Source organism: Andrena cerasifolii, chromosome 5, assembly GCF_050908995.1.
Source record: "Andrena cerasifolii isolate SP2316 chromosome 5, iyAndCera1_principal, whole genome shotgun sequence".
NCBI classification, from domain to species: Eukaryota; Metazoa; Arthropoda; class Insecta; order Hymenoptera; family Andrenidae; genus Andrena; species Andrena cerasifolii.
The window spans coordinates 5,444,375-5,464,321 of NC_135122.1; the positions used below are offsets into that span (position 1 = coordinate 5,444,375).

Genomic DNA, 19,947 nt, shown 5'->3' on the forward strand with positions numbered 1-19,947 from the left:
AAAAGATCACTAAACTTGTAGAATAATCTAAAGATGTATATACTCCTTCTAAACAAAACTGCCTTTCGCATTCCAGAAATAGTATAAGGAAAATGAGATAAACATATCGGCATGTTTTGTTGGAAAATTGGGAAAAGCAAGTTTAAGCTCTGCTGTTACAGGCGCAAACTAGGAAAACGCATGCAGGAAGTACGCGGACGTGGTGGTCACTTGAGTATGCAAGGACGAACAAGGAGATGCACGTAATCTCTCAATTTCACCCGAAGAGAAGTGTCGTAAAAGCTATCTTACGACAGTAGTTTTTTTTTCATCCTGGCAGGCTGTCTGCGCATTCCCGTCGCCGGGAATGGGAAACGTTGAAACGAAACTCGTCAATCGGCGTCCCTCCGCGTCCTTTCGATCGCGTGTTTCTATTCTACTTAGCGTTTGATACGTGCGAATGTTACGAAACTCCGCGGTTTCACCCGCATATCAGTTGGTGTCAACACAACATTTATGTTCTCTGGTAGAATGAAGTAGCTCCTAAAATATCGATAACTTAACTGCTTCGGAAAAAGTTTGACGTTGCACTAATACGTATTGCGAACTTTTTATAAAGTAAACTGAATATATGTCTTCGCCGCAAGTTCTACGTCGTCAACCGTGTCATAATGTCTAACTGCTGTATCTACGATGTGTTCACAGAAGAATTTTGTGCACTATTCTGTACACAAACAAACCAGCGCGAAAAATTTGTCATAGGACCACATGTAATTTTAGTAAAATTGTTTTGACGTAATTCCTATATTATAATGTATTCAACCCTTCCTATTAAATAGATATCCCTTGACCAGGCCCGGCTCGATCCTTCCTTGCGCCCTTTATTTATAATTGTTATATATATTTGAGCTTTTTGATTAAAACATAAGAGTACAACTTGGAATATTTCATTTAAAATTTTATTTAAAAAATGCCAACCATGAAAAGACCATTTTGCGCGCCTTGTCAACTTTACGCACTAGGCAGCTGCCTAATTTTGCCTACAAGGACGAGCTGGGCCTGCCATTGACATTTTCCAAACCCTTCGAAACCACTATATTCACCCAGTCACATATTATCAAACGTTACACCTTGCTAGTCCTTGCGTTATCTAAATTTCTTACCCGAATTTTTCTAATCCATCCTTTTTACCGAAAAAACGCTTCTACCTTTCTCCCATTCCAAAATCGTTTAAAACCCCACGCCTCACTATGACACAGTCTATGCCATAAAGTCTTAATAAAGTGTCACCGTTTCTAAAGGTAGGTTTTCCTACACGCGACTGGACGCAACGTCAAGAATTTCAAAGCCGGTTTCCTTGAAAACGAAGCACAATATCAAAAAATTGTATTCCTTCTTCTCGACTCATTTACTTGTTATAAGTCGAAAAGAAAGAGTAACTTTTTTTGATATCGCGCTTCATTTGCGAGAAAATTGACTTTGAAATTCTAGACGTTGCGTATAGGAAAACCTATCTTAACGTTCTGTGCGCTAGCCATTCATTACGATTTGCCATACAGTCACTCGTATTTTTAGTCCAACCATTTCCCCGTAATTCCTACATTGACCCAGTGTCTGATAATCCCAAAGAATTTAATACCATTATTTATACGTATTTTGATGCAAGCAGTTAGATGCGAAGAAACCGGGATATTATCCCTCTCTGGATTAAAAGCGGGTGTCAGCAGCTGTCCCATATAAATCATACTCCAGGCTGTAAACAGAACGTTAAATTCAAGGTGGCAAAATAGAACCGCATTCCGATGAGTAAGGAGTCAACTGTCTCCGTGGTTTATAAGTGGCCAATAAGAGTAATTACTTGTTGGACGTAGAGTAAGGCCGACCTAGAAAATGGTCCGATCCAACAATATTAGCCGTTCTAGAACCCCGAGCCATGCAGATAAATATATACATTATCCGTACGAATTATATACGGATATACACAGTGAGGAATGAAACGTGCCGATATTCCGCTGTTATCGCATAGCCACCGCTAGCATATTGATTTCCTTTCCGCCATTATCGTCCGATGTAGGATATGACGTTGACTTATGCGAGATATTACGTTTGCCCCAGCTTCGACTACTTAGCAGCATTCATAGCCGCACGTTCTCGAAAAATATTTCATACGATTAATACACGCAAGAGTCTTTGCTCAACTTCTGCGAACGACGTGGATACTTTTTAAAACTCATTGCGATACATTCGTATCCTTTCCACGAGAGATAAGTCGATGAAAAGTTAAGCAAGTACTGTGCGAAGATTAGTGGCTGAATTAAGTTGCTTGTTCAGAAGCCCGGGGGTGGATTTGGGGATTTGAAATATCATCAAATATTTTAATTTAAAAGAGTCGAGACTATTTCAAAATTAATTTAATATGGCAACTCACATGTGAGTTATTGCTAATTTGCTGTATGAAAAAGAAGTAAATTATTTTTAAAGTTGTCTCAAGCCTTTGTGGTTAAACTTTTCCCAATTTCTTTCGCCCAAAATTTGCTGCTCCCCAAAAATTGTTTGTTCCCAAAATTTATCGCACCCCAAAATTTGTCACTACCTCAAAATTTGTAACTTCACAAAATTTTCCGCTCCCCAAAATTTGTCGCTTCCCAAAAGTTGCCGCTCCCCAAAATTTGCTACTCCCCAAAATTTGTCGTCTCCCTAAAATTTGCAACTTCCCAAAATTTGCAACTTCACAAAATTTTTCACTCCTCAAAATTTGTCGCTCCCTAAAATTTGCCACTCCCCAAAATTTGTCGCTCCCTAAAATTTGCCACTCCCCAAAATTTGTAGCCCTATGCTGCAGCCTACTTATTCTCTACACAAATCCGCCTCTGCGGAAGCCATAACTCAATGAAAGTGGAATCTATCCTGAAACACCGAAGTATTTATGATCTATAACAGAACGATCTTTCAGTCATAGATTACAAAATACAATAACTACATAAAAGTGATTATTCACATCATATTTCAAGCGTAAAATTTTCTTTTACATTGCTGTAAAATCAGTTTCCTATGTTGTAACACTCGCGACGATATTAAAAGTTGTAACACTGTACTGTACCTATATGGTGTTGAATTTGCTGTACACAGTGTACCTACATTCCAAGAATACTTCCTTCAAGGAATTCCACTGGAAGCCTATTTCTAGCAGCTTCCAGCCGGTGGAGACAAAGGTGGTACAAGATTTTACCAAAAACGACGCACGTATGAGCATCTCATATGGTTCATGTATATTTCATCGCGTGTGACGAACGCACCGGCAAATCTGTACGTTCCCTTGCCATAGCGAGACAGAGTGCTGGCTGGTGCACGTGACCATGCCCGGCGCAATGCACCTCGCGTCACGTGCATCGGACAGTGCACCGGCTGCCACGCTCTTATGCACGTGAATTCTGCATATAGGAGCAGCAGTGTCAGTGCGTTTATGGCTCGACGGAAATCAGGTCTGCCTAAAGTCGCGCCATTCAGCGATCGTAAAAAACCAACGAACAAAAACCACAAACGTTTTTAACCGAAATTGAGAAGAATTTTTTGCGGCCTGGGTGTGCCATTTAGGTATGAACGACGTTTAGGATTGCAGTCCAAGTTTACCTACCAGGCACGTGTTACCGTGGCATATGTTACATACAGGGTGCACGGATACTTTTGTGAGTGACTGTAAACGTAAAAAAAATCGTTTACAAAACACGTTTTTCTCGAAACGAGAATTTGTCCACATCGTGAAGATAAAATCTCAAAATCTATCGAACCGATTGCTTTATAAATTTTAGAGCTTATTCTGCACCCTTGTGCTTCTCGCAGGGATTACAACCAAGTATTTGTATTGAGTTTAATTTAGTTTTAAAATCGAAAATAGCAAAAGAAAAAAGCCGAAAAAACATTTTTCTTACATTTTGCTCGCCATTTTGCTAATTTTGAAGATAAATCACTGACTATGGTCCGACCGATAGCGACAGTCATACTGATCGAGAATCTGTTTGGATTTTTGGGTTCAGATAAGTCTAACAGTTTAAATCGCCTTCACGAGCGAGGCATGAATTTTTAAACATATCATCAATACCGCTTTCAAAAGCATATGAAATGCAATAATTTGATTGCTTTTATATTTTTTATTTACTATAGAGATATAGTTTAATAAATAGAAAAAAGTTTTATTCCATTACTATAATTATTTTCGTCGCAGTAAATTCCTGAAAATCGCTGAATTTATCGGCGCGCTAACCGGAATGACCCCTTAAAAGAAAAAGTATATCTATATACAAAGTGTTCGGCCACAGGTGTTAGAAATTTTAAGAGGTGATTCTACATGGCAAAATAAGACGAAAATCAAGAATGATGAAATTACGTTTGAGGCTTCGTTTCCAAGTTATTAATTCTTGAAAATATGTACGCGTAAAAACTGTCTGACGCGAGGGACTTAGACTACTGCCCTCGCCGTACCTGACCTGTCTAACACTCCTGGCAGTAGTCTGACAATGAGTTCCTTCGCGACAGACACTTTTTACGCGTGCTTCAGCAATTAATATCTCGAAAACGAAGCCTCAAACCCAAATTCGTTATTCTTGATTTTCATCTTATTTTGTCATGTAGAATCATCCCTTAAAGTTTCTGACACTTGATGCTAAATACTCTGTATACAGGGTGCGTCGCGCAATTGGAACGAGTTGTATTTCTACTTTTGCTACACATAGAAAGCAATGACAAAGGAAAATGTCGTGTGGTATAACATGGTGCAAATACAATTGTTTCAAAATGGAACCCTGTGTTATTTTCACGTGAGTAAAATAACACCGGCATTTTGTGCATTGTGTATCAACGTAAGGTGTTGCAATGTAACACGGAATTCGTAAGCCTACAAGTGATTATTACACGCATCTGTGCGTATACGGGCTGCTTGATAACAGGCGGTATAATTGGAAAAGTAAGTCGCCATTCTACGCGGAAAAGGAAGTCAAAAATGGAGGATAAAATTTCTTGTTATGATTTTGTTTCTGAGAAAATCGGGTTTTACGGAATTTGCGAAATGCAGTAGTACGATACGACTGCGGATTAAATGTATCCTTCTGCAAACAGTCGAAATTGTGAATTAACTTTTTTCTTTTGTCGAATACCGGTCTTGTTGACTATAAACTGGTTTCGCCTTCAAAATTGTAATTTTAGAGGAAACTAAAAGTAAAAAGTAGCATCAAGCATAAGGTGCACACAACTGCGAAATTTGTGTTGTTATCTGATGTGAATTTATGCTATTTTTATGGCATGTTTTTACCAAAGCGAAAGTTAAAGTATTTCGTTGTAACAAGATTCATTCTATTTTCATGAACAGACTTTTAAATTGATATTTATGTGGGAGTAGAATCTCGTTAATTAAATGATGATCTGTATTAATAGTTTTATTAAGAAATAAAATACATTGGCGTTGGTACAATCTGTTAGACGAAAGCGTTTCAATTATTTAATTAATGTATAATAAATTTTATTTAAGACGACGTAACTTGTGATATTATTTTCAGAGTACTTTACGGTTACACAGTTAATGTCAGAATCAGCTCATAATTCTGAAGTTATCAACACCAAAATCTTGAAGTAGTATTTTACGGTCACAATCAGATTAGGAAAAATGATTTCTCAATGACAGTAGTCTTTCATCTTAGCACATATTAAATGTCTGTCTGTGTAAGCACACACAGTTAGGGAAATGAAATGAATGGCAATTGAGAAGACTGCACTTTAACACTAATTGCGTAATATTGTACGGTAATCTTTCGATGATCGATGTTTAATTGTCTATGTGGAATAACTTTGCTAAAAACTAGAATTATTTACATGCAAAATAAGATGTTAGATAATAATTGCAAGTTTAAGTTTCTTTATATGTCTTCGTTGAAAAAATACTACAGTAATTAGAAAAAGGGAAAATTACTTTGAATGGCACTTAATTTATAAATATTAATCATACGATGGATACAAGAACAAGTGGCGTACAAAAAATTGAATAATCTGCTAATTGTAAAGAGATTGAAAATATTAACGAAACTGCAAATTATCAACTTTGCATACGCTTGGAAGACTATCTTTTCTCTTCCAATTAATAATTAGTTAATAATTGATTCATACTATAAGAAAGAATTTCTTCTTTTATTCTTTTACAGAAAACTATAAAAGATTTGGAAATTTCCCATACTCTTTCACCGCAATGCAAAATGGCACCGCTACAAATTATGCAATTCTGACGACAAAATTGAATTTCCACTATTCCACTGATTTCTTGCGGCACAGAATTAAGCACCAGTCCTTTTTGTAGTTTCACAATTGAAAATAGAAAGAAAGGAAAAGAAAGACGGTTACCCCGCGGCAATATCGATGTTAGCAAACTAATCACAAATCTAATAATTGGTAAGAAAGAATGCGTCGTACCTGCGCAGGGGTAAAAAGTATATTAGTAAACGAGTTAAATGAATCTACCTTTATCCATCTCAAAGTCACGATAAATCACCGTAAAACCATAATAATGTCGGCTTAACAATGTTAATTGCTGGAATGGCTTCGACCCGCCAGGTTCTTTGTAAGCTTTTTCTCGTGCAGGCACAATAAACATACGCATTAATTTTCCCGTAAATCCAGCGAGTCACGTCGAAACTAATAACATTTGCTGTATCGTAGAAAGCTGATGTTTAAATCAACACACTTTGTGCGCAATAAGATTGTCCCAGCATTGCCGCGCGTTCGACAGATCCCTTGGGTACGAGATCACGTTCGTGCCCCACGAAAACTTGTGCAGGAAGAATGACGGTCTTGCGACAATTCGCTCGGCCTCTTTGGATACTGCCACCCCAAAAAAGTACACGCGTAATTAAACGCGGACGCGGTAGCCTCGCTGTCTTTCTGGATTTACAGTCTCACGTGGCAGACGTATTTCTTTCGACCCAAATACGTGGCTGACTTACGTCCCTGTCTCCCAGAACAAAATAGCATGCATAAATATTCATTCGATCAGCTTTGGAAAGTAAGTAGATAACGCATAGATACCGCTGCTTTCTCGTTCAACTTTCTGTACAAGCTCAACCGCCGCCGGAGCATTGCAAAACTTATGAATGCTGGAAGACTAATATCCACGGAATATGAGCATGCAAAGTTTAATGTGCTTGTATAGGCGCTGGCCGTGATATAAATTGCGGTACGCTACGATTACATTTTACCAATGGCGAGGTATTTTCACAATCGGAAAGGGGCGGATTTGAAGATTTGGCGCCCCTAGGCTGAGAAGCGTCTGCCGCCTTTCCGTGAAATATCATCAAATATTTTAAATTATTATAATATTTATTATAATAATTATATATATATATTTATTATAACAATTATATTTATTATTTATATATAAATATCAAATATTGAATTATTTGATAAATTGTAAACATTCGTGGAGTACACTAGCTGTGAATAAATGTTGCGAAATGAACGTTTACAATGATGGTGTAACTTGACGTTCATTTCATCTCCCTTTCAAATGCTGCTGATCACAGTGAAAAAGTGAGAAGCATTAGATTATCACTACTTAAGTTGGTGGAACTAGTATTGAAAAATATTGTAGAACGGGTGTTGGACCCAAGTTCGAAGGAATTGTACAGAGAAATGCTGAGTGCAATGTAATATAAAAAATATATATTATTTTTAAATATATAATACATCTGTTAAAGATCCACAAGAGAATTCCACATATCTTTAGTACAAATTCGGTCCCTGTGTCTTGTTGTGTAAAGAGTTGCTTTCTTACTTATAAATTGCTTTTAACCCTTTGAATCCAGGCAACATATGCATTCGTTTTGTATATTTTAATTGAATCCGGAGAAAATTTTTATTTTAAAATTCCCCGGTTTCAAAGGGTTAATAGTCAAAGGACAGAAATTTATAGCAGTCAACTCGGATGAAATATTACAGCATACTATAATTTAAATTGTAACAATTCTAATAACATACCTAATTATACATATTTGGATGTATCATACAATACATGTTGTACATCCAGAGACAATTAAAAGCAGATCTGTGTATAGAAAATTAAGGGTTATATTAAGAAACATCATGAAAGTCAGAAGGCTAAATTATTAAAAACGCGCAAGGGAATATTTAAAGTATAAAACGCTCGGAGTAATTCAATTACCTTAAATGCAACTGTCTCGCTGCAATTATTAGAAATTGCGATCATGACGCACAAATTAATAATCAAAGATAACCTTACTGTATTCATAACCTTGGAGGCATGTAGCTGTCGTAAGCGGGAGATAGTAATAGCAAATTTGCATATCCAGAGCGTTGAAGGCTCATGTACGGTAAATTCACTTCCGCGCATTTAATTATGTACCATGATTTCACTAATAATTTGCTACATCAGTGCACGGTTGCATGCATATTTTGTCACGTTTAGCTCAACCCCCTGTGCGTAATTAACTGCAAGTTAATCAGTTTTACAGGCCCTCTTTATACAATAACGATGAAGTATGTAACACTGTAAAATACTATCTGGGAACGTTTCGTGAATGTAGTCAGTCATCCGCAACAGTTTTAAAGTACCACACGCGTAGGGACGCAGTAAAGTTAATTGGAAGTACTTAAGTGACTACTACTGCGCAGTCGTTACTATTGTTAATGATTGAACAGAAACTGGTATTGAAAGTAGCAAATTAAGCAAACGTCATTTGCAGTTTTACAGAGTTCGTACTTTAGAATATCGGTTTGCAAGCTTCTACAACGACAGCACTTTAGTGATATTCTTTAAAATGATTTATAAAAGCGACAGCACTTGATACGTGTAGAAACTTTTTACACATGGCGAAATACTTATATTTTCGTTATAAGTACTTTGACATTGGAATTAAAGGTACAATACTTGGCACCCCCGGGCAAGATTATCAATTAGCAGAAGGAATATAAATGAATAAACGCATACAACGGCGCCCCTACAAATTCGGCGCCCCGGGCGGCCGGCCCTGCCTGCCCCCCCTTAAATCCGACCCTGGACATCACAATCCTTAAGCCCACCAGAATAACAATACACAGAGCTACCAAACAGGCATTCACATTGCCAAATGCGACGTCAATACTAAAGAATGTTGCAAGCAGATTCCAAAAGCGTTTACCCAGAAACACGTGTCTCTGACCCTCCCGATGCAAAACGGGTTTGAAAGTGACCTTGCTGCGAACTGTGTTGTACAAGCGTCGCGAAGACGACGCCGTGGTTAATTGACAGGACGACCGGTCGCGTGAATCGAGTCGAGTGTCTGACACGCGCACGTGACTCGGTCACGCGTTTCCTTCGATGGTATTAACCCGTACGAGGAAAGGCGTACGAGCGTGACTCTCTTTCTCCCCTCTGTCCGTCTCTCTTTCTCGCGCTGATCGGCTACAGTTAGCACGTGCAAAAACACGTGGGATCACGTGCCGCACGTGATCTCGGCTACAGCCAGCCCGTAGAGGAATTATTATTATCCTCCGTTGCCCCACATCATCGCCGGTTTCCCCATCGACACCAATCATTGATCGCGAGCCTTACGTCCGTCCGCGGTCCTCGTCGTCCTTGCTCCTGTATCGACGTTTCCTGGCAAAAATCCGCCGGCAGTCCCCGCGAGCCGATGCGCGTCGCCACCGTCGCACCGGCACGGTGGGCCGGTGGCGTGAAACTGACAACGGAACTTGTTCTCGTGCGGCCCACAAGTTCCTCGATCTACATAGCCGCGATTAACTCGGCGCGCGTCAAGCGTCGCACGCAATTGCGCTATCGTTCACCAGGCAAGGCTTTCGATGAATTAAACGTGCTCGGGGCAAGTGGGGAACCGGAAGATCGTCGAAAGGACGCGTGTATGCTTGTGGCACGAGCGAGCGCGATCTAAGCATCTGTCACGTGATCGATTACAGTTTTCTGTGAAGTAACGCTGAGTCTCGCGAATTTCTTTGATCAGAGGGCGATTGTGATACTAAAAAGGAAATTGCTGGGAATTTTCTATGTATTAGTTGTATAAGTCAGACGATTGTTTTGTAGCAGTTGAATTCTGTGCATGAGTCCTGTGTCGCGTGAAATCTCATTCTAGTTTGCTAGGTTAGTAATCTCGCGAAGCGTTCGAAAGTTTCTTTTTTCGCGCAAAGTTGTTGTAAGTAGTTTCTAATGACAACAGCAGCGTTGAAAAACAAATGGTGTACAGTGAAAGCTACTGTAAAGGTGCGAATCCACGATGAGATTTTACTTGAGACTTTGCTATCGTGAGACTAAAATCTCAGCAACAACTAAATGTAATTAATGGAAATATTCGCGAGGGATGAGATTTTTGATTATATATAAAGAAACTTGGCTCGTCAGAGTCTAGTTTCGTGAAACTAATGACAAAATAATTAATAATTGTCTCGTGAGATTAAAGTCTCGTGGGAGACACGATTTGCATCTTAAACAATATTATTTAATGGAATGAACGAAATATATTGTAAACAATTATCGATTAAAGTATCTGCATTCTCGCACATTCTCTTACTTTGAAATCCAATCACACAAGCTGATGTAACGTTAACAAAGGAACAGTAGTATTGTCGATAGTATTCACAATTAAAGTCCTTTGTTTGCGACATTATACTGCCATTGATTGTTCATGTTTTTCTTGCTGTGTAATCGCACGTGCGCAATCTAGGAAGATTACTGAACAAATCAGCTAGCAATCCGCTACTACAGAGCAATAAACTAAACATTCCCGTAATGTTGTTTAACCTTCGTTTGATGGTAACCAGGCCAATTAGAAGCATTTTGCCAAGATGCAAACGTCGCCGTAAACCCGCACGACTCAATGGGAAAACCGACACGAGGAACGTCTAGAATGCTCAATAAAATACGTTTGTCCATTTATAGAGTGTTTAGGTGGACTCGCACAATCAATATACGCAGTTTCAACATTTTCTGAGGATGGAAGTCCGTAACCCCTTAGCGGTTGACACGATTTTCAGAGAGAAAATGATTTACTCGAGTGGCAATTGAATCCGAGTGACGAGTGAAGCTTGAAATATTTGAAAATGAATGTTACGTCCTAATGACCATTCTTATTTTTATATAATGCTACCCATAAAAGATGTAGCATTATTTTCGTTTATACTTTTGAGCAGCAATCGTCAAGTAATCAACGAAAGTTTGACACAAACTTTCGATAGAAATTGTAATTGCGCAGCAACGGAAAAATATTTCGTATTTAATGGAATAATTTTTACTGGCAAAAAGGCAGAATAGAGCACGAACACTCGAATGATTCTGCTGTTTTTGTACCTGCCGCGGCGGTTCAAAGGTTCAGGGTTGAGCGTGAAAAATATAAGGGCAATGAAGACAGTGGCATCTTCAAATAGAGCTGCCATCCGTAAAATCACTAATCTAGGACAAGGAGCATTTCAACCCCGGACATTTGCACTTGAAACCCAGACAGTTTTAACTATTTCTTGTATTAGGTACGATATTCCAAATTCTGATTTCTGTAAATTATAGACTGAAACCGCAATCAAGAAATAAAGATAAAGTATTTAAGAATTTTTGAGCGAGCAGCATCGAAAAACCCGGATCACTACAGAAAATCTCCCCGAACGTAGCGAGATGCCGTAAAAAAGAGGACAAATCCGGGGAAACCCGGGCGGATGACAGCCCTATCTTCAAATGAATTTGAACTGCAACAGTTTTGAATGCTGTCGCGTACCGAGGAGACAGCTCGCGGTGAGGTTATCGTGATTAACATCTGTAGAAGGAAGTGTTCTACTTTCATGAGAGCGAAAGAGAAACGAAGAATGAAAAACGGGTAGGGCTATAATTGTCTAGGATAAAGGTGAACGTAAGAGGGAAGGCATGACAGGGAAAGAGAAAGAAGAAAACTGGCGAAGATTAACGCTCTTGGCGAGCTAATTGCGGCGAGTATAGGCGGTAAACTTTACGGGATTACCGCCTTTTATGCGCTCGATCGTGTTTAGTTCGCATGAAACAATGCACGGTTGGTTACTAAATGTTATGATAAACCTAATGAGCAGAACGGTCACTGTTTTGCTATTGTTCGATGACGCTAGTTCGAATAGACTCACATAGTGAACCTATTATTTATTAGGTCAGTGCAAAAGTTCCTTTGTTTTGTTGAACTAATGTCTTTATTGAAAGTAAAAATATATTACATGTTTTTTTTTAATCAAAGTATTTTCCTTAACTGCCTATCACCTTCTGCCACGTTTCTGCTAAAGGTACAAGTAGATGGAATAAACAAAAAAGTTTCCGTACACCTAAAAGCACCCTACAGTGGATGAACTTTTGCACCGACTTAATAGTTTAGAACAGCTGATAATAATAAGGATATTGACAATCCAGGTGTTAATATTATGCTTATAAAGAAACATAAAAAATCGTGTATCAAATTAACGTTTTAAATAGTGTTACTTCTTTGGACTCATATATTGATGCTTTATTATGCTACTAAACTAGTAAACACCTTTTCCTTTTTTTAAAAGACAAGTCTGTACAAGATACAGTATATAGGCACTGATGGACAAATTCTAGAATATTTAGAACTTGGCAATTTTTGTAAAAATGGCACATTCAGACTCCATATTGTTTTAAAATTGTAAATCTTGATGAAAAGAATAAAAGAGTTTTATTCGAATTCTTTAACTAAACTCTTAAGTGTTCTCGAAAAAATAAATACCACACAGTGAAGCAGGTTGAAATAAATAAATGGAATAATTAAAATACAATTGAAGTAAATGTTTAAAAAGGTTTTGAAAAGTGTCATCGTAAAATTAATAGGTATACCTTCAGACTTTTAACGCCACTGAATTTATAAGTAAATTGTTTTTATGAGATTAAAAATAAAAACTTTTGCATTGAGAGAAACGAATGATTAAAGTTTAATGACAGTATGGTTACAAACTATATATTACTCATTTTGGTAGTTTTATTTAGTAACGTTAGATAAATCTTCGAATTATCTAGGTCACTGACAAAAAAATTGATATGCCTATTATTAATGTTCATAATAATTTCGCGAAGAAATTTATAGCAAAAATAAAGTAATGCATTGTAAAAATTATCACTGCCATTCAACAATACTTCATGAATTATATATGTTTTTTGCAACTCAAAGCATAATTTAATACCTTGCGCCCTCGTGTAAACAATGACTTGTAACTAATTTTTTACGTCAACATAGCTCAATAGTGACAATTATCAATATCTACGCAGAACGGCTTAACGTCTTTAATTCCAAAAATCACGAAGCAAATAAACAATACTTAAAATTTCTACACCTATTTCTTTATAAGAAACTTACGAAAGATATATTAATTTGAGACTATTGCCAGAACGTCCACCAATTCGTTGCCAAAGGGGGTGTAAACACATCGTGTTCCTGTTATCGTACTTAAAATAAGGTGACCATTTTTTTCTTGAGGTTTCCGATGCCACGAGATATTTTATAGCGACCACCTCTAACTCTTCCTAGACTTGGTTGCACCATTCCCGAATTAGTAGAATTTGAATACCAAACTCGGGGCTTCGGTTTCATATTGATAATTTTATAACTTTAAAGAAGAATAACAGAACGGGGGACTATTACCGAAAATCGAGGACAAATAATTAACTTAAATTCAGAATTAGGGAAACAATCAGGGACAGGAATTACCGACATCACAAATCGTGTTCCGGGGACAAATGGTCACTTTAAGTAAAAAAAAAGCATTGTTCGCTGAAACGACTCGTGGAAAGAATTGAAAACACTTACCCGGCATGAGTCTCCCTTGCGGAGGATATCCCAACACCTGTGTTCCAATTAGCGATATGACGATCAGAGTTCTGACAACTGTCATCTTCATTGCCACTTCTGACCTAGGCCCTGCTCTGGACACAAATAGCCGACAGATATGCCGAATATACCGAAACACTTAGGACTTCGCGCGACTGGCTAACGAGTACTCTAAATTACATAAACGAAATCTCCAGTTTATTGTGACAGATCGTTAATTGTTAGCTTAAGCCTGCCGTGACGGTAGTCGACGGAGCTCCTACTGTTGTCGTAGTACGCGATGATCTGGAGGGCCGGCTGGCGCTTTCACCGGTTTTATACGTGCGCAGGAAAGCACTTCTTCTGGAAGGGGGGAGAGGAGATCCTGCACGGCTGTTTGATACGTCACAGAAACGTGCTGTGTGACCACGATCCGTCATAATCCTCCGATTGTCCTCGAGTAATCAGGTACCATAACAAGAGTGGATATTTGGAGGCTTCAACAAGCCAGAGATAACGATTCAATTTTTAGGTCCGCGGGGTGGTTCTGCCGTATTTTGCCTTTAACATTTCACCTGCTTATAATAAACGGGGCAGAGTTGAATAGGTACAAATTTGTTCTATTATATTGTACAAAACCTCAAAGCAGAGGACCCCAGGTGTAACCCCCGCTGTTTGATGAGGTTTTGCACAGTAACAGGGCTTGAAAGACTGAAACTAATGATGTATGATTTGGGGGGAAAATTGTATGTTATAAAAAAATGATTCCTTATGGAATTAATCGTATTTTGAATATAGAAAATGTACTCAGGACTCTGTTCATTTGGTGCGTATAGAAATCGGCAATAACTAACGTAATAAGAGACAATAAAAATTTATATAAAGCTTCTGGAAAGGATAGGTTACCTGCCTGTTCATCGCGATAAATCGTTTTTTCGATAGATTGATTACTAATTTGTTAGAATGAAAGATGAATATTGAATATAGGCACACCGTAATACAAAGCTGTTCGTTATTGATGATACAATTGGGAGGTGGGTGATTTTTCATAAAAAAAAATCGTTTTTAGAAATGATACCTTTTTTACTGGGAAAAACAACATGAAAAATTCGTCGGTTTTCAATCAGAGTTAAGATTCACTAAAATATTTCCCTTTCTGTAATTGTTGATCACATGACGCTGCAATTACAGTATGTCTTCCTACATATGGTTAGGTATTATTTCAGTGCATAACCGATAAATTTTAGTGCTTACTTTGCGAGATATAGCGATGGGCGATATTAGGTACACTCACCCTACGTAATACTACTTACGACAGAGTCAAACGTTACTGACGCAGAAGCAGAATTTCACTATGATGACGTTGTATCGCAATGGGTTATCGAAAGTGCAAAACTAAATGCCACGTCGACATTAAAGAAAATAAAAAAATACCGAAAAGTGTCAAACCGAAAGCTATTTAATGAGGATAAATTCCCGTATCAGACGCATCCACAATATGAAATATTTATGACTGTAACAGCAGCACCTTTAAGGACATTATGCATACTTATAATTACATACATATGTCAATTCGTTGCAAACTATTGATTCGCAGATAAGGAGCTGGCGAGTTTGTTCGCAGTATGTAAAATAATAAAAGGCATGCGCACGAAGCGTCGGACAGTTCAATGGAGTCAGTTTTATTCTCTTAACAATTTATACCAGTGTGACACGACTTATCACTGTGTGCTCAGTACTAACAATCGCACTATCTATACAGTAGTGATCGATTATTAAGATTTAGTAGACATGAATTATGGCTAAACTTACGCGATTCACGGTTTGATTTAGCATTCCGCACTTACTTCCAGCGTATCGTTAGCGTGATCGTTGACACGGGTTGAAGCAAAATGCGAAATTATCTGTTTGAACGAGAATGTGATCTTGAGTACTGCCGCTTTCCAGTACCAATCAATAGTCGTATGTACAATTCTGTTTACATATGTACGTTAGAAAAGTAGATACGTTCTCAAAGCAGGCCACGCGAATTCTGAGAAGCAATTTTATTGAAAATTATTAGAAGTGACGGGCAAAATGCTTTTTAGTATTGTAAGGTTCACTGGGTTATTTCACATATCAGAAATAGTATAGTAATTATTTTTTGTTGAAATGTATGTAGGTGCATATACTTTCGCATTCGTTGGATAACTTTTTTAAGAACATGTAACTATTAAGAATGTAATTTTTGTTATAGTCGCTTGTTTTCCACAGTTAATGAAACATGACGAAAAATAGTTTTCGTTGGTGGATTCTGCCAGCAGGAGGAAACGCGTAAAGACATGTTGTAATTTGGAAATTAGTGATTAGAGCTTCTTACTCGTATCAAGAAGTTGTTTAATTACACAAAGAGCGTTTCTAGTAAAATACCGCAGAAATCTGATTTTAATATTGTGTAAATTTTATCACATAAATTAATCTTATTGACATTAAAATATTCATTATTCATACTAACGATAAGTAGGTACACGAAATTTGGTTTAATTTTACCGGTACTCTGTTCATACACAGAACTCTCTGACCAGTTGATGTATTGGTAAATCAATCTGTCAAAGTTTAATATTACACTTTCTGCATATGTATCCCGCATTTCATTCAAGGTGATAGAGGAATGCAGATTTCTTTACAAACTCACTTTTGCACAGATACTACTTACATATATATGTTCCTCATATTTTACAATACAAGACATCATAAATAAATGTTAAGCACATATATTAATGACATGCTTATAGTACACATATTTCTACGTAAAGTACAAGTACAGGACCTGGTTGCTCAAATCCAACGATAATTTAATGAACCATGTTTTATTCCACGGTGAGTAGATTTTTTACACTCATGTCAGATTCAGTGAACATAAATAACATATCTGGGCCAATAAAATACAAACCGTCCTCACTAAATCGCTCAGAAATTCGCCGAAAGTAATTGACAAACGTTCCTGTACATTACGGTTTGCAAAAGATACAGCCTCACTCTATAGAGCACTCGAACAGCCCTAATTATTATATATGTATAAAAACCCACACGTATACAAATATGTTGTCATGCCATTTGTTAGAAATTCATTTAATTCTCATCAAAATACGCAGTAATGTTTCTAACACCCTGCAGTTAATAACTATTACACCTGCAATCAGTTAAATATCTACGTGCAAAGTTGTAGCGTAATAAGCGAAATCAGAGTCGATGCTCGACCTTAATTTGTTGCAATTCTTCCTAACAAGGCAGAACATATTACTCACGAAATCAAGGTGAGACCATTGAGAATTCAACCTCTCATTGTTTTTCTCCGCGATACAAGTACCCGCAGATTTTTATACTTTTACTCGGTGGTGCACGTTTGACAATTACACCGGAGAACAGTCTCGAAGTCGTTTGAATCATTGTCCGTTGCACCTTGTCGGTCGTTCACAAGATGGAACATTATTGCGCTTGAGATTATTATCCTTGCTTGTTGAACATAATTCGTTCGTGTGTTTCGAAAGTCTCGGCGATCCTCCCGAGTGCTGTACGTTTTATATTGCCTAACGCATGAATACGAGTGCTCCAGTCTAACTCATAATGTGCAATATTCCCGGGTCACCTTCGTGATCGTGCATCAGCGTCGTGAATATTTCGTTGTTTCGAGACCAGGTCGCAGAGGTCGAAGAACCAAAAACAAGATAAACCCGGTTCTTTTTCGGCCGCTATGGCAAACAAGTGCCGTCCGAATTTTCGGTAGCGTCGACAGCGCCACCATAATAATTATATAGCGAATGCTCTGCCAGTATTTAATTTTTTTTTTAACTTTCGATTGAAAGTTATAAAGCTTTAGATGAATTTTTACACTTTTTTCAAAAACCAATTGTTGCCTTAGCTTTGGTCAGTAATGCAGGGTACCTGATCTTTTCAGCGACGTTGGTTATGTGTGCTTATATTTTTAGATTGCATTTTTTAAGGAAGTGCAATTTACGTTTATTTAATTTCTTAATTAATTCTATTATTTGGGTATCGAACAGAGGGGCATTCCGAAGTATATGATTTAAATTCTGCTTTTCATAATTACAATTACATTTTGCTTCGTTTATAATACGTACGCGTTGGTATAATATTAAATGATGTATGCTTGAAAGTGTTGGAAACATATAAAGTATAAAGTGCGTTATGTATATCCTAATAAATAAAACGTAAAACTACGGTTTGCATATTGGTGGTTTAATGGAACAAATTTTAATGGAACAAATTTTGTTAGTGGAAGGAATATTTGCTTTGAGATTAAATGATGAAGTAGGATGAAACGAAATAATAAACAGCTATGTTGTACATTGTAAATAAATCATAGTGTAACGAGTATTACAAGTTCTTCAAACATATTTCTAAAGTTTCTTATTTAAAAAGATTAATGCTAACTATTATTTTGAACATAACATTTGGCTTTAAAATACCAACTAATGGATGAAAAAATTTCATTGCTGTATCTTTATATAAATTGATAAAATTTAACTTGTTTTGGGGAATGTCTTTATTCTAAAAGGTAATGTAGTTTTAAACATGGACTTTAAATGATTGATAGAAACGTAATTGACACAAATTTTGCGTAGATCGTCGTCTAATTAATTAGACACCCCATGGAACATATGTGTTTTTTACTTTCGCGCAATTAAATATAAATCATACAGAAGTATCCATTTCTAAGATTCCTGTATAATTCACCCCTTTTAATTTGAGTAACTTATTCCAACGGCAACGAATTGTCCTTTAAACTGTTTCTGCTCCATTCCACGTATTCAAATGTGACAGTATTCCCATCGTCGTGTTGTGCATTTCCAATTATAAAAATGAAATAGAATTGATGTGAGAACGTAGAACTCGACCCGACACAACTGAGTGTTGCACCGTGAAAACTGGGTTGATGTGACAATCGCTGATGCAACAACTTACGATCACGGCTCATCGAATCGGTTGAAATCGATTCATCTTCCACTAAAGTATAATAGAAATATCTTGATTACATAGTTTTATGAGTTCTCTTGATGAGTTACATGAAAAATGAATCTCGAAAATGTTCGTAATTAGAATCACGAGATATGTATGTTTCCACAGGTTACATTGAAGTCGAGAAGAAGATTACTAACGATAAGTTTAATAAAACTTTAATTAATTATGCTTGAAACGCTACCTTATTTAGCCACAGTTTCACTAGGCTCCTTTCATTTAAGTTAACAATTCGAAACGAATTCATATATTCATACAGTCATATCGTAACATTAATCTTGGACCAAATAAACATCTTTAATAATTAGCAACGCTAAGGGAAGTTACGAAATCCTTCATCCTCGCTGCTCACCCGCCCATGCTCTAGAATCTCTTTTTCCAAATCACACTCTCGCTCGGACACACTGTTTCGCAATCATCAGAGTGTCCGAGCTCTTGACCATGATCTTAATTGACGTGAAAATCATCGCGACAATGAAACGAAAGTTGTTTTCCTCGTAATGAACACTTCACACTCTTGTTGTCATTCCGTTTATGAACCCCTATTATTCTGGCCTGTGCATTTCTATTAATTAGCAGGTTAAAAACTATCGTTATTCTAATAATATAATTATATCAAAGTGTTTGTTTAATTCACTTATCATCTACCTATGCAATACATTTTATCCTGTAACATGTCTGTGTTAAGTTCATAAGGACATCCTTGTCAAACTAATAATAAAATTCCATTTCTCTATCAATATATCTTTCGCAAATGTAACAAACTTCTAATTCCATTATTTCCTGCGCTACGCATTACAGTGACAAGCACAATTTAAACGAATGTCCAACAAACCAAGTAACTATTCTCCTTATTAATCGGGGTGAACGCTATAAACGTTTTCATCGACGCTTAATGGCTCGAGGATGAGAAAACTAGCGCAATTTAAGCTGCTCGGAACGTTGCTCGAACAACGTGGCATTTGTTATCGCATTACGTTTACTTCGCTCTAAATCTTCCCTGACACTATCCCAGTCGCGAATTATAAATCGTAGAGCGGTCGGCGTTGTTGCGCAATACAAAATGCACAGCAGAGGAAATGGCTGACATAATTAAGATGTGAATCTCCTCGAAACAGCGGCGTCTTCGCTGTTGCAA

General features: G+C 37.3%; 1 protein-coding gene across 3 annotated transcripts in view; it reads right to left on the reverse strand.

Annotated features, from left to right (window-relative positions):
- Positions 1 to 14,079, reverse strand: part of LOC143368935 (uncharacterized) — a 98,690-nt gene extending 84,611 nt beyond the window's left edge. Inside the window, exon 1 of one of the 3 annotated variants that reach the window (XM_076812172.1) lies at positions 13,791 to 14,079. In XM_076812172.1, the coding sequence (XP_076668287.1) occupies positions 13,791 to 13,881 (91 nt within the window). In that variant the 5' untranslated portion in view covers positions 13,882 to 14,079. Of the gene's footprint in view, positions 1 to 9,152; positions 9,682 to 13,790 lie in introns of those variants that run through there. The other 2 variants (XM_076812175.1, XM_076812174.1) reach the window with 2 other exon arrangements.
- Between the last annotated feature and the right edge of the window lie 5,868 nt (positions 14,080 to 19,947).